The following is a 14063-nucleotide window of genomic DNA, read 5'->3' on the forward strand; positions in this document are numbered from 1 at the left end:
GCCTTATATACCATTAAATATTTTATATAGCATAATAAAAAGAATAACTTAACTGGTAAGAATAACAAAAATAGTATACCCTCTGAAAATAAGTAAAATATAAAATGCATAAATTGGTTAAAAAATGGTGTAACTATATAAATATGTCCTCACAAGTTGTTATATCTTATTGATTCTTCAATATAGGCATTACACCATTCTAGGTGATGTGATAAACAAGACATTATAGACCTTACATTGTACCATGGAGAGAAATGGTTATTAATAATACAATTGTAGAACTGTATTATTTAATTGTACAGTTGCATTATTTAATTATAATTATCATAAGTTCTTTGATGGAGAGGAAATCAGAATCAGATGTAAGAAGACGTCAGCATTCCAAGAATGATGGCAAATGACCCCCTTCATGGTGGATTATGCACTTATTTACTATGAGATATATTTCTTCTCCAGAGATTCCTTGTTTGCGTATCAGTTGTGGATTTTTGGTTTGCAGTTATTCTGAAGTTTTGCTGTAAGAGTCTATATGTATATGAGATTGTTTTAAGTTGATGGTCTCTTAATTGCAAGTTCATCTCCAGTGTCCTGCATCTGTACCCACCTCTTCTCATGATTTCTGATTTTGGTGGTGTAATTGTGCATGGATGATTTCATACCTTTACTGGTGAGCCTTGTCATTTGTGGAATTTTTGTTTCCTGTTGCAGCCTTTTCTTTTCTGCCTAGAGAAGTTCCTTTAGTATTTGTTGTAAGGCTGGTTTAGTGTTGCTGAATTCTCTCAACGGGTTTGCTTATCTGTGAAGGTTTTGATTTCTCCTTCAAATCTGAATGAGAGCCTTGCTGGGTAGAGTGATCTTGGTTGGAGGTTTTTTCCTTTCATCACGTTAAGTGTATCATGCCACTCCCTTCTGGCCAGCTGAAAAATCTGCTGATAACCTTATTGGGGTTCCCTTGTATGTTACTTGTTTCTTTTCCCTAGCTGCTTTCAAGATTTTCTCTTTGTCTTTAATTTTGGTCAGTTCGATTAACATGTGTCTCGGTGTGTTCCTCCTTGGGTTTATTTTATATGGTACTCGTTGTGCTTCCTGGATTTGAGGGAGTGGTTCCTTTCCCATGTGAGGGAAGTTTTCGGCTATTATCTCTTGGACTGTTTTTTCTGTCCCCTTCTCTCTCTCTTCTCCTTCTGGCATCCCTATAATACGGGTGTTGTTGCGTTTCACGTTGTCCCAGAGTTCTCTGAGACGCTCTTCATTTCTTTTCAATCTTTTTTCTCTTTTCTGTTCCACATCCGTAATTTCCACTAATCTGTCCTCCACCTCGCTTATTCGTTCTCCTGACTCCTGTGTTCTGCTGTTGGCTGCCTCTAGTGAATGTTTTATTTTGGTTATTGTATTTTGCATCTCTTCTTGTTTAAGTTTTATATCTTGTATCTCTTTGGTCATTGTTTCCTGTAAGTTATCCATCTTTGCCTCCAGTTTATTTCCAGTGTCTTGCATCATCTTCAGCATCAACAATCTAAAGTCTTTTTCCTGGAGGCTGAGAATCTCCTGATCACTTAGCTGATGTTCTGGGGTTTTTCCTTTCTCCCTCATCTGAGTTATAGTTCTCTGTCTTTTCATTTTTATAGGTTTTTGGTGTGGTGGCCTTTTTGCAGATACTAGAGTTGTAGCCTCTCTTACTTCTGGTGTCTGCCCCCCTTGTGGCTGAAGTCAGTGTGGGGGCTTGCTGTAGGCTTCCTGATGGGGGGCAGGGGGCTGATGCCTGCCCACTGGTGGGTGGAGCTGATTCTAATCCCTCTGGTGGTTGGGGCTTGGTCTCTGGATGGGATTAGAGGCAGCTGTGTGCCTGAGGGGTCTTTAGGCAGCCTGTTTCCTGAGGGGGTGGGGCTGTGATCCCACCTGGATTGTTGTTTGCCCTGGGGCTTCTCAGGGCTGACTGACAGGTGGGGCCAGATTTTCCCAAAATGGCCCCTCCAGAGAAAGGCATCTGCTGAATATTCCCGAGAGCTTTGCCTTCAGTGTCCTTCCCTCACAACAAGCCACATTCACCCCTGTTTTCCCAGGATGTCCTCCCAGAACTGCAGTCAGGTTTGACCCAGATTCCTATGGAGACCTCGCTCTGCCCTGGGACCCAGTGCACGTGAAAGTCCGTGTGCGCCTTTTAAGAATGGGGTCTCCGTTTCCCCCAGTCCTGCGGAGCTCCTGCGCACAAGCCCCACTGGCCTTCCATGCCAGATGCTCCAGGGGCTCTTTCTCCCAGTGCCGGATCCCCGCACGTGAGGGTTTGATGTGGGGCTCAGAACTCTCACTCCTGTAGGTGAGTCTCTGTGAACCAGTTAGTTTTCAGTCTGTGGAGCGTCCCACCCTGGAGGTATGGGGTTGTTTATATCACGAAATCACCCCTCCTGCCTCTTGATGTGGCCTTCTCTTTTTCTTCTGGAGTAGGATATCTTTTTTAAGGTTTCCGGTCCATTTGGGTGGAGATTGCTCAGTCTTTAGTTGTGAGTTTTGTTGTTTTTAGGAGAGAAGTTGAGCTCCAGTCCTTCTATTCTGCCATGTTAATTCTGTCTGTAAAATTTCAGTTGCTGAGATTTTAAAGGACTCTGGCTGACAGTGGCTCCTTTATATGTTCTTCTTAGTAAAATTTCAGAAGATCATACTGTTCTTATCAGATGGCATCTTAGCTTCTTAAAGCTTCTTATTTAACTAAATGTTAAATTGACTTTTCAGTTTTTAAACTTGATGGGCTATAGATGTAGGGGACAGAAAAGACCAAAGGTAAAAACTGTCCTTGATTGAGTTTTCATTCTGCATAATATCTGTAGTTCTACCCATTTCTTAACACCTTGATATTGCTATACTTGCAGGAAAGTGTTGACAAAGTTATTGATTTGTAGGTATTTCTTCACCTCTGTCTGTAAAAGAGATGGGGTGACCTTCGAGATTGGGCTGCTCAGTGTTTCATTAGAATCTGCTTATCTGGTTTCAAAGCATATAACTGTGCCATAGCAACTCTAGGCCTTTGAAAAGAGAGCTGAATTATCTGCTATATATTGCCCGTTAGAAGTCTAATAGAGGTGATAATTAGAGGAGACCATCTAAAAGACCCCTGATTTCTCTGCCTCTGCCTACCAAAACTTGCTCATCTCACAGTTTTTCCTATTTTGGTAAACGGCACTTTGATCTTTCTGATTGTTTATGTCAGAAACTTTGCATCATCTTTGGAGTCCTCTTTATTTGCTATGCCCACATCCAGATTTCAGCAAATTTTTTTGATCCTACCTTAAAACATAGCCATAATTTGACTTACCATCTCCAGCACTTCCCTGGCTTGGGCCACCATCATGTCTTGCCTTGATTATTGAAAATTTCTAACTAGTTCTTCTATTTCCACCCTTCTACTCTCCATAATCTAAACTCTCTGTAGTGATTTTTCATCCTTTAAAATGTCAATCAGATTCCAGCATCCTCAGCTCAACACCTTATGATTGTTCATCTTACTCAAAGTAAAAACCAAAATCATTGCAATTATCTATAAAGTCCTACATGATCTCCTGATTGTCTCCTGAGCTCATCTCTTACCACGTACTTCTTTAGTTTACATCATCTAGCTTTCGTTGCTATTCCTCAAACACACTAGTTGAAGCACAGAACTGCTTTGAACTTGGGACTGCTCTCAGAAATCTACATGGCTTGCTTCCTAACTTTCCTCAGGTTTATGCTCAATTGTTATGTTATTAGTAAATCCTTATATGACTATCCTATGTATAATATCGGTACCATCACACTGCTTTGTATTTCTAAGTAGCAGGAATCACCATGGATCTTTTCTGGTTTGTTTACTTTTGTCTGTCTCCATTAGAATGTAAACTCCTTGAGGTCTGGGACCACTCTATTCCCAGTGTCCGCAACAGTGCCCTATATGTAGTACGTGCTCAATAAATATGAATTGAATGAGTAAATGGATGAATAAGTGCTATCCATTCATTTCTCTAGATATTAATTTTTTTTGTCTTTTTTTGTTTGGGGCCTCACCTGTGGCATATGGAATTCCCAGGCTATGGATTGAGTTGAAGCTACAGCTGCCAGCTTATGCCATAGCCATAGCAACGCTAGATCCAAACCAAGTCTACAACCTGCACCACAGCTCATGACAATGCCAGATCCTTAACCCACTGAGCAAGGCCGGGGATCGAACCTGTATCCTCATGGATACCAATCGGGTTCTTAACCCGCTGAGCCACAACGGGAATGCTTAGATATTTACATTTTTATCCTCCTACCAAGTTAGTTCACAGGAAGCTATGCATTGGACCAAGTAAATTAGCTTTTTGCAGGTCTTTTTTTGGTTGTTTTTAGAGCCTTCAGTACACTAAGTATTCTAAACATTTTAATCTGCAGCTAATATGGTAGCTAATATGGAGTCAGACTGTTACTTTATATGATTTACAGTTATACCTTGTAAGAGAGCCAACATCCTCAATTTTATTTTCTTGGCCACAACTGTGGCGTATGGAAGTTCCCAGGTCAGGGATCAAACCTGCACCATAGCAGTGACGACGCTGGGTCCTTAACTGCTAGGCTACCATGGAACTCCCAGGCCTTATTAAGCTATGTTTGAATGATTTATTCCAGGTCTTCAGGAGTAAAATAACACAAAAAGGAATCTTGCATTTGGTATATATTGTCTTATGTCCTTACAGAAGATGCCAGATGAGAAATGTCTTTGGAATTTAGTATAAGAAGTTCAGTTGAGGGGCAACCCCATTCTTTTTTGAAGGCTACAAATATTCCATTAATGGATTCACCAGTCTATTGAACCAGTCTCTTATTAATGGATATCAGGCTATTGTTATAATTATTACTTTGGGTGTGACTGTCCTTACATATATCTTAAGTAATTTTATGTAAATCTGTCCATATGATATATTTCTATATATACAATTGCTGGATAAAAGGATATGCATATTTAGAATTTTGGTAGATATTGCCAAAGTGCCCTTTAAAAAGATTACATTGATTTATACCCCAACCAGTGGATAAGTATAAATTTTGTGTTTTGAATTTTGACAAAAGCAGCCTTTTTTTTCAAACCTGCTCACAGCAGTAATCAGAGCCACAATCTACAACATTCGATAGATTTTTCCCTCTAACATTTAAGCTGCTAGTTTATAATGTAATCAGAGCAGTGGCATTTTTGTCTGTAAAAACAACTTTTGAATCTAGGATTTTAGATATTTGTGAGGGTTGAATTGATTGGTAACAGCTTTTATTTCTTTAGACTATAGGCATGACTTTCAGTTATATGTAAATGAAATATATTTTATTTCTCAAAACTAATTTTTACAAAAACTGTGAGCTAAAGTTCCTGGGAGTTAAGATTCAGAAGTAGTTGCTGAAGAGGAGTTCCCGTTGTGGCTCAGTGTTAACGAACCTGACTAGTAACTCTGAGGTTGTGGGTTTGATCCCTAGCCTCGCTCAGTGGGTTAAGGATCTGGCATTGCTCTGAGCTGTGGTGTAGATGGTAGATGTGGTTTGGCTCTGGCGTTGCTGTGACTATGGAGTAGGCCAGAGGCTACAGCTCTGATTAGACCCCTAGCCTGAGAACTTCCATATGCCCTGGGAACGGCCCTAAAAAGACGAAAAACAAACACACAAACAAAAAAACCAAAAGTAGTTACTGAAGAAATAGAACTTAGAATCTTCATGGAATATCATAGTCTTCGTTTGGGACTGTTTCTAGGATTTTCTCTGATTTAAAAGTTCTCAATGAATGCTATTTCTAAAGAATTTAAAGTTAAGGAAAATGTATAATCATTTTATATTCACTTTTCCCTTTTTTAAAATAGCTATTGGTGGAGTTCCCGTCATGGCGCAGTGGTTAACGAATCCGACTAGGAACCATGAGGTTGAGGGTTCGGTCCCTGGCCTTGCTCAGTGGGTTAAGGATCCGGCGTTGCCGTGAGCTGTGGTGTAGGTTGCAGACGCGGCTCGGATCCCACGTTGCTGTGGCTCTGGCGTAGGCCCGTGGCTACAGCTCCAATTCAACCCCTAGCCTGGGAACCTCCATATGCTGTGGGAGCGGCCCAAGAAATAGCAACAACAACAACAAAGACAAAAGACAAAAAAAAAAAATAGCTATTGGTGACTTTTTAGCTTAGAATTAGGAATTTCAGAGTTGCTGTTTATGTTAATGGACATTTGAGTTCCTATTATTTGATTATATGGATGAAACTGCTAGGAGCATTCTCTGTTGGTGGCTATATGTCTTGTTTCTTTTTGGTATATTTCTGGGAGGGGAATTGTTGGCTGATAAAGTAGGCATCTGCTTAGTATAGATATTACCAAACAGTACAAAGTTGTTGGATCATTTACACCCCCACCATCAGTGTATAAGAAGCTTATCATACAAAAATCCAGTTTACTGTCCCACTGTTACCGCACTCCAAATCCAGATACTTAGAGACAGCCACTTTCAGTTCTATTAGCTGTATTTGTTCTCTAGGTACTTACCTCTTTTTTTTTTTTGTCTTTTTAGTGCCACACCCACAACGTATGGAAGTTCCAGGCTATGGGTCAAATAGGAGCTCCAGTTGCTGGCCACAGCCACAGCAACGCCAGATCTGAACTGTGTCTGCAACCTACACCACAGCTCACAGCAATGTTGTGCTGGATTCTTTTTTTTTTTTTTTGTCTTTTGTCTTTGTTGTTGTTGTTGCTATTTCTTGGGCCGCTCCCGCGGCATATGGAGGTTCCCAGGCTAGGGGTCTAATCGGAGCTGTAGCTGTCGGCCTAGGCCAGAGCCACAGCAACGTGGGATCCAAGCCGCGTCTGCAACCTACACCACAGCTCACGGCAACGCCGGATCATTAACCCACTGAGCAAGGGCAGGGACCGAACCCGCCACCTTATGGTTCCTAGTCGGATTCGTTAACCACTGCGCCACGATGGGAACTCCAGTGCTGGATTCTTAACCCACTGAGCAAGGCCAGGGATCGAACCTGTGTCTTCATGGATAGATACTAGTTGGGTTTGTTACTGCTAAGCCACAATGCTCCCTGCCTCTGTGTTTTGAAGTAAGATGCTTGTGTTGCTATTTCGTTTTTAGAATTTAAATGTATCTATTGAATTCCACTATGAAATTCACCTCTGGTAACTGCTCCTGTTCTCCTTCCCCATTTTCCCAGTAGTTCTCTAGCTTCTTTGGTTTTAAATTAATATTCAGTGTTTATATTATAAGAAGAGTGTAAATATTATCCCAGCTGAGTGGCTAAGTGTACAATGAACCAATGAACATAATCTTTCTATATAATTTTCTTTCCACTAAGTGAACTGTTGCTTTATTTATTTGGTTAGTTTTCTCTCCGAAACTCTTAGACTGAACTATAAAACTCCCTGTCACAATGGTCAAACACGTCAGGTCCTTTGTTTATTTATTTTTTTCTTTTTGCCATTTCTTGGGCCGTTTCCGAGGCATATGGAGGTTCCCAGGCTAGGGGTCAAATTGGAGCTGCAGCCACCGGCCTACGCCAGAGCCACAGCAATGCGTGATCTGAGCCACGTCTGCATCCTATACCACAGCTCACGGCAACGCCGGATCGTTAACCCACTGAACAAGGCCAGGGATCGAACCCTCAACCTCATGGTTCCTAGTCGGATTCGTTAACCACTGAGCCATGATGGGAACTCCTATTTTTTTCTTTTTTCTTGGAAATATTACTTTTGAAAGCCCTGTTCCTTCTACTCTAATTGGAACACTTCCTTCCTTGGCTGGCTTCAGAACTGCTTGCTTATGACTCTTATTCCTCATCATTTAGGAAATTCTTTTTACTTTCCTTTTATGTTGGCTCCCCTATTTTTCTGCATCCCTTGTTCTTTTATTCTTGGCTTATTATTTTTATTTTAGCTTTTTAAAAAAGATCTTGCTTGTACGATGTTGTTTTTATTCTGCCTTCACATTTGGTTGATACCTTGGCCATATGTAGAATTTTAGGTTGGCAAGATTTTTCCTTAGAATTTTGAAGGCCTTGTGTCGTCCTTTAGCTTTGGAGTTGCTGTTGAGACATTCATTGTCATCTCAATCCTTTGTATGGTTGGCTCTCCACCCCCCCCCTTTTTTTTCTTTTTTCTTTTCTTTCCTTTCTCTCCTCCCTCCCTCCTTTCCTTTCTTCCTATATGCCTTGAATAGATTCTTTAACGTCTCTGTACTTGTTTTCTCATCTTAAAGTAGGGATTTTTTGCACTTGCCTTTTAGGATAAAGCTTTTATGCAAGTCCCTAGCACATAGTAAGTAGTCAGTAAATGTTAACCGTTATAATTTTTCTTTGAAGTTGCTCTCTGCTGTCTGCATTTTCTATTTCTTCTCAGTTCCTTTTTTGTGGCTTGTTTTGGCTTTATATATTTGAGGCTTTCCTCAAATATCTATTGATCTCTGTTAACAATTTATATTTAAGAGTGAGGCACAAAAAGCTGTTGGAGCAATGAGGGACTTTTTGATGTGATCTTCACTGTAGACTGCTTGTATATAAGCTATCTTTTTTGGGGGGGGCATTGTCCCACCTATCCCTACCCTCCACTAAAATCATCAGTGTTTGTAGGTCTTGTCTAGTGAGAAGATATCCTGGAGGGACTTAATTTAGTTGCCAGTGTTTGGGAACTGAGGTGGGGGGGGTGCCTGCTGTGGGTCTCTATAGTCAATGTGCACACTTTCTCTTAACTTTCATTTAAGCATGACTTCCACCCAGGGCCCTCTTCCCTATTCTGTGCTTGGGTCCTGAGTCAGAAGTCTTTCTGATTGGATTTCTTTGGAGGATGAACCCCTGTATCCTGCCAGATTGGGGGCAGGCTTGTTGTCTGATGCTAAACAGACTTTCATTCAGTTCTCCTATTTTTAGTCCTTTATCTCACCTCTGCCTCCTGTCGTACTTGGTGCTTCCAGTTTTGGAATCTTCCTAGTTTCTGTGATGCAAATGTATTGATTTTCTCCTCCACATGCTCTTAGGTTTCAGCGTCCTCTGCCCTGCTAAGTCTGCTTTTCATCTTACAGAAGTGGGTTGGCATCTCTGGTCTGCTCTGGTCTCCTCTTCCATTCTTTGTGTTTTTCTGAGTTTACGTATTTTCTATTTCTTGACTGTTATTTCAGTGGATTTTTTTGGAAGGTTGCAGAGATAAATATGTAAGTTCAGTCCTTCATGTTTAAGTGTTTGTCAGTGATCTGGTATTACTTCTTTCCTTTGAATTTTTTTGGAAATAAAAAAAAAATGCTGACACTCTACTCCTTCAATAAATATTTTTGATGCTATGAATTTAATTTATTCAATATGTTGAAACTACATCAAGCTTATTAAATTTCAGGACCTTAGAAGTCAGGTACTGGGCATTATGTTCTGTGTGCATGTGTGTGTGTTTAAAAAAAATCCCACCATTATCATATGTTTAAGTATTCAGTAAATTATAGTCAAAGAATTAATATCTTTATTGGCTGTGTTTTTAACTTACTCTTTCATAAATTCCTAGTTTTCACATGTTAATGAATTTACCTGACCATTTTGTCATTTTAAGTTGCTCAGCAAATGACTAAACCCTGACACTGAAAATATTATGGTGTTTAATGTGTCACTGTCATCAAAAGTTGATTTATCATTTTCAGGGTTTGTGGACACTGTAATATTTTTCAGGTTTTTTTTTTTTAAATAATAATTAACCTAATCACTTTCAGACAATGTCATCCTGTTCTGCTTAGATGTTTTTTATAAATTGATTACTATTCCCATAGACCCACACTGTCCAGTAGAACTTTCTGTGATGATGGAAATGTTCTGTTATTTTTATTGTCCAATAAACATGGTAGCCACTAGCCTCATGTGGCTATGGAGCACTGAAATGGCTAGTGTCACAGTGGGAATTGAATTAAAAATTTTATTGAACTTTAGGTGCTCCCACTGTGGCCCAGTGGTATCTGTGGCATCTCTGGAGTGCTGGGACATAGGCTCGAACCCTGGCCCAACACAGTGGGTTAAGGATCTGGCATTGCTACAGCTTCGACATAGATCACAACTGCTTCTTGGATCTAATCCCTGGCCCGGTAATTCTATATGCCATGGTGTGGCCAAAAAAGAAAGAAAGAAAAGAAAGAAATTTTTTTATTTAACTTTAATCAATTTAAGTTAAATAGCCATAGGTGACTATTAGCTACCATGTTAGATAGCACAGTTTCACGTAGATCATTGTTCTGATAGAATGTGCTCAGTTTTTAGTTTAAATTATTTTATGTTGTCAGTCATTTGAGTTCGTTTGGAATAGTGTATCCAACTGGGGAGTAGGAGTTTGCTGAGTTATCTTAAGTCTCCTTAGTATAACTAGAACTACATTTTCCTTTGGATTTATATAAGAATAAAAGTATGTAGATTGCTGTTTCAGAATTGAAGATAAAATGTTATAGGTTGGTATTTCATGCCTGTTTTATTGGAGTATTTAGGGTGCTGATGAGAGATTGAAAATGCAAGTTAAAGGTGGAGGTACCATTTTGGAACTTCAGAGATTTTTCTCCCATCTTACAGAAGAAAGGAGAAATATTATTGGAATCAAAGTCTGGTTCAGATTTAGAGTTTTTGTATTGCTGAAGACAGTCATGGTAATGTTTTGTTTTGCATTTTTAATGTTTGGATGAAAATACTGTGTTTGTGACATCAGACTGACTTGTGATTAATTCAGATTAATTCAGAAAGTTTCTATTGAATAAGGGATGAATAATTATGTAAATGTTATAAAATTAATCTTTGGCTGAGTAGAATTATGCCATCAGTTGAGGTCTGTGGTAAGTTGATTGTTATTAAAATGATCAGAATTAAGTCAGTTATTTTTTAGTAAAGAAGTAAATTCATAGAGCTGGAAACATGGCTTTGATTATAGAACATTACGAGCTTGCTTAATCTTTTTTAGTGAAACAGCTTTTTGGAATGATGATTAGTACAGTTACCAATGTATGTGTAGTTTAGCAAAATATACCATATTTGCTATTTTATTTAGTACTATGATTGTTAATTAACAACTGAATATTATATAGTATTATGATTGTTAACAACTGAATGTTAACAATTATTAATTAGCAACTGACTCTAGATAAGACACATTAAACATTTCTTTCAAATTCTTTTTGTCCTTCTGAAGGCCTTGATTGCCTCTTAGTCTTTCATTCTCAGCAGACACTTTGTCCTCCCATTTCATAGAATATGAGCACTCCCTCATTTTCTTGTCCTTTTCACTTAGCAACTTGCAGTCATCACTGATTCTGACCACCCTTTGCAATTACAATGGAAAAAGTGTTCTGTTTCCTGATAAAAACAGATGCCTCCACCTGTGCTCTTATTGCATTCTTCTTTATCTTCTCATAGATCTTGTATGTCAGTTATTCTACCTGGTTCTTGTCGTTTCAGCCTGTTTCCACTGTGTTTCTTTTAAAATTATAGTTGATTTACAATGTTGTACCAATCCACTCTACAGCAAAGTGACCCAGTCATATATATATACATATACATATATACACACACACACACACACACACACACACACACACATTCTTTTTTTAATATCATGCCCTGTCCCAAGAGACTGGACACAGTTCCCTGTGCTGTACAGTAGGACCTCATGCCCATCCATTCTAAATGTAATAGCTTGCATCTTCTAACCCCAAACTCCCTGTTCATCCCACTCCTTCTCCACTCCCCCTTGGCTACCAGAAGTCTGTTCTCTATGTCTGTGAGTCTGTTTCTGTTCTATAGATAGGTCATTTGTGCTATAATTTAGATTCTACATATAAGTGATATCATATGGTATTTGTCTTTCTCTTTCTGACTTCACTGATAAGAGAATCTCTGGTTGCATCGTATTTTTTTTCTCTTTGTGTTTTAATGAGCTCATTTTTTTTTTTTTTCCGTCATTGGGTTTAGATACCTATGTAGTAGAAGGGAGTTGGCTCATAATTCCCTTCTTCCTTTTCTTCTCAGTCTTCTTGAAAAGTTCCTTCCTTCCTAGCAATCTGTGTTTTACCAAGCCTCCATGACTTGGATGCATGCTGAAGTTTGAGAACTATTTTTTTTTTGTTTGTTTTTTTGCTATTTCTTGGGCCGTCCCTGCGGCATATGGAGGTTCCCAGGCTAGGGGTCCAATCGGAGCTGTAGCCACGGGCCTACGCCAGAGCCACAGCAATGCAAGATCCGAGCCGAGTCTGCAGCCTACACCACAGCTCACGGCAACGCTGGATCGTTAACCCACTGAACAAGGGCAGGGACCGAACCCGCCACCTCATGGTTCCTAGTCGGATTTGTTAACCACTTCGCCACGCCGGGAACTCTCTGAGAACTATTTTGAGTCCATGATTGTGGTTCAGTCAGGAGTTCATTATTATTGTTATAAGTTGGGAGCACAGGTTATAGCATTTCGAGGACTGTTAGTGTATACTTACATAGACATAGAGGAATCAACTTTTGGTTGGGTGAGATGCTGTTTAAACATTCAAACAATAATTGTTGGTGGATTACTTAGGATTAGGTTTTGGCTGTTATGGAGTTATAGAAAACCCAAAATAGCAATGGCTTAAAAAGATAGAAGTTTGTTTGTTTGATTCTTCCTCTTCTTTTTTCTTTTCATTCTTTCTTTTTTTTAAACAAGTAGATATAACCTAAGTTTGGTGACTGTATGATTATCAAAGACTTAGGTGTCTTTACTCTTCTTATTCTCTACCATCTCTGCCACTCGTCTTCTACGGTTGTTCAGTTTGGCTACTGTGGCTGTAGTTATCCTTTTCATATTCTTTTTTTTTTCTTTTCACATTCTATTCAGCATGAGGGAAAAAAAGGAAAGGGCATATCTATTCCTTTTAAAGAAACTTCCTAAGCAGTTGCATAGAATGTTAAGTCCCATTGGCCAGAATTTAGACATTGGTCACACCCAGTTGTAAGAAAGCTTGGGAAATAAAGTTCTTATTTCAGGTAGCTGTGTGTGAAGATACAGGTAATAATTTTAAAAATTGTATAACATTACATGGTTTGGATTTACAATAAATGATTTACTGGTTCCTTCTTTTTAGGTAGTTACGTTACTTATAAAATTTTTGTTCTATAAACAAAGTGAAAATAAATACTTTATGTATTTAAAACAGTGAATTAGTGAACATAAAAGCTAAAACATTAGGATATTGAGTATTTTTGGAGAGAACTTTGAAGTAGTAAAAATAACATTTTGAAAGTTTTCCCTGTAAAGAGTGGTGGAACTAAGCAATAGCTTATAAAGTTTGGACTTTAGTCATCTATTAAAGAAAATAAAGAAATAAGCAGTATTTCTGACTTACGTAAACTAATGTGGTAAAATAAGTGTGCATAATTTACATTTGTGTGTATACATACTATATGTTTCTTATATTTACTGGCATCTAAGTCCTACTAATTTTTTATTATGGAAATGGTATCTTTCACTTTAATTTTGTTGTTGTTGTTGTTCTTTTCTAGGGCCGCACACGCAGCATATGGAGGTTCCCAGGCTAGGGGTCTAACCGGAGCTGTAGCCACTGGCCTACGCCAGAGCCAGAGCGACGTGGGATCTGAGCTGTGTCTGCGACCTAGCTCATGGCAACGCCAGATCCTTAACCCACTGAGCGAGGCCAGGGATCAAACCCGCAACCTCGTGGTTCCTAGTAGAATTCGCTAACCACTGAGCCACGACAGGAACTCCTCTAACTTTCACTTTAAATTGACTCAGTCTTTTCCTTTTCCTGAGCTGTTATTTAAGTTTAGAAAAGAAATAAATAAAAAGTTATGTGTGAATATACATATGCTTTCACTAGGCTTACTAAATACTTCTCTTGATTTACAGGCCTTTTTGCAGATGTGTAATCTGCCTATCAAGGTGGTTTGCAGGGCAAATGCAGAATATATGTCTCCATCTGGTAAGTATTTTTAGTTTTTTCCCCCTTCTGTTCATATTCTGCATTGATAAAATTTGCTGTGATAGTCTAGCTTGTACCTAGATTTTTAAAATACTTTTTTTGTTTCTTTGTTTTGTATGTT

The 14063-nt window shown here is 38.9% G+C and overlaps 1 protein-coding gene across 1 annotated transcript in view; it reads left to right on the top strand.

Moving 5' to 3' along the window:
• The window catches only part of MTX2 (metaxin 2), an 82343-nt gene that overhangs the window by 44470 nt on the left and 23810 nt on the right, over positions 1 to 14063 (top strand). The window contains exon 4 of the mRNA XM_047772942.1: positions 13870 to 13942. Coding sequence (XP_047628898.1) covers positions 13870 to 13942 — 73 coding nt within the window. The remainder of the gene's footprint in view (positions 1 to 13869; positions 13943 to 14063) is intronic.

Source organism: Phacochoerus africanus, chromosome 3 (assembly GCF_016906955.1).
Source record: "Phacochoerus africanus isolate WHEZ1 chromosome 3, ROS_Pafr_v1, whole genome shotgun sequence".
Lineage (NCBI taxonomy): Eukaryota > Metazoa > Chordata > Mammalia > Artiodactyla > Suidae > Phacochoerus > Phacochoerus africanus.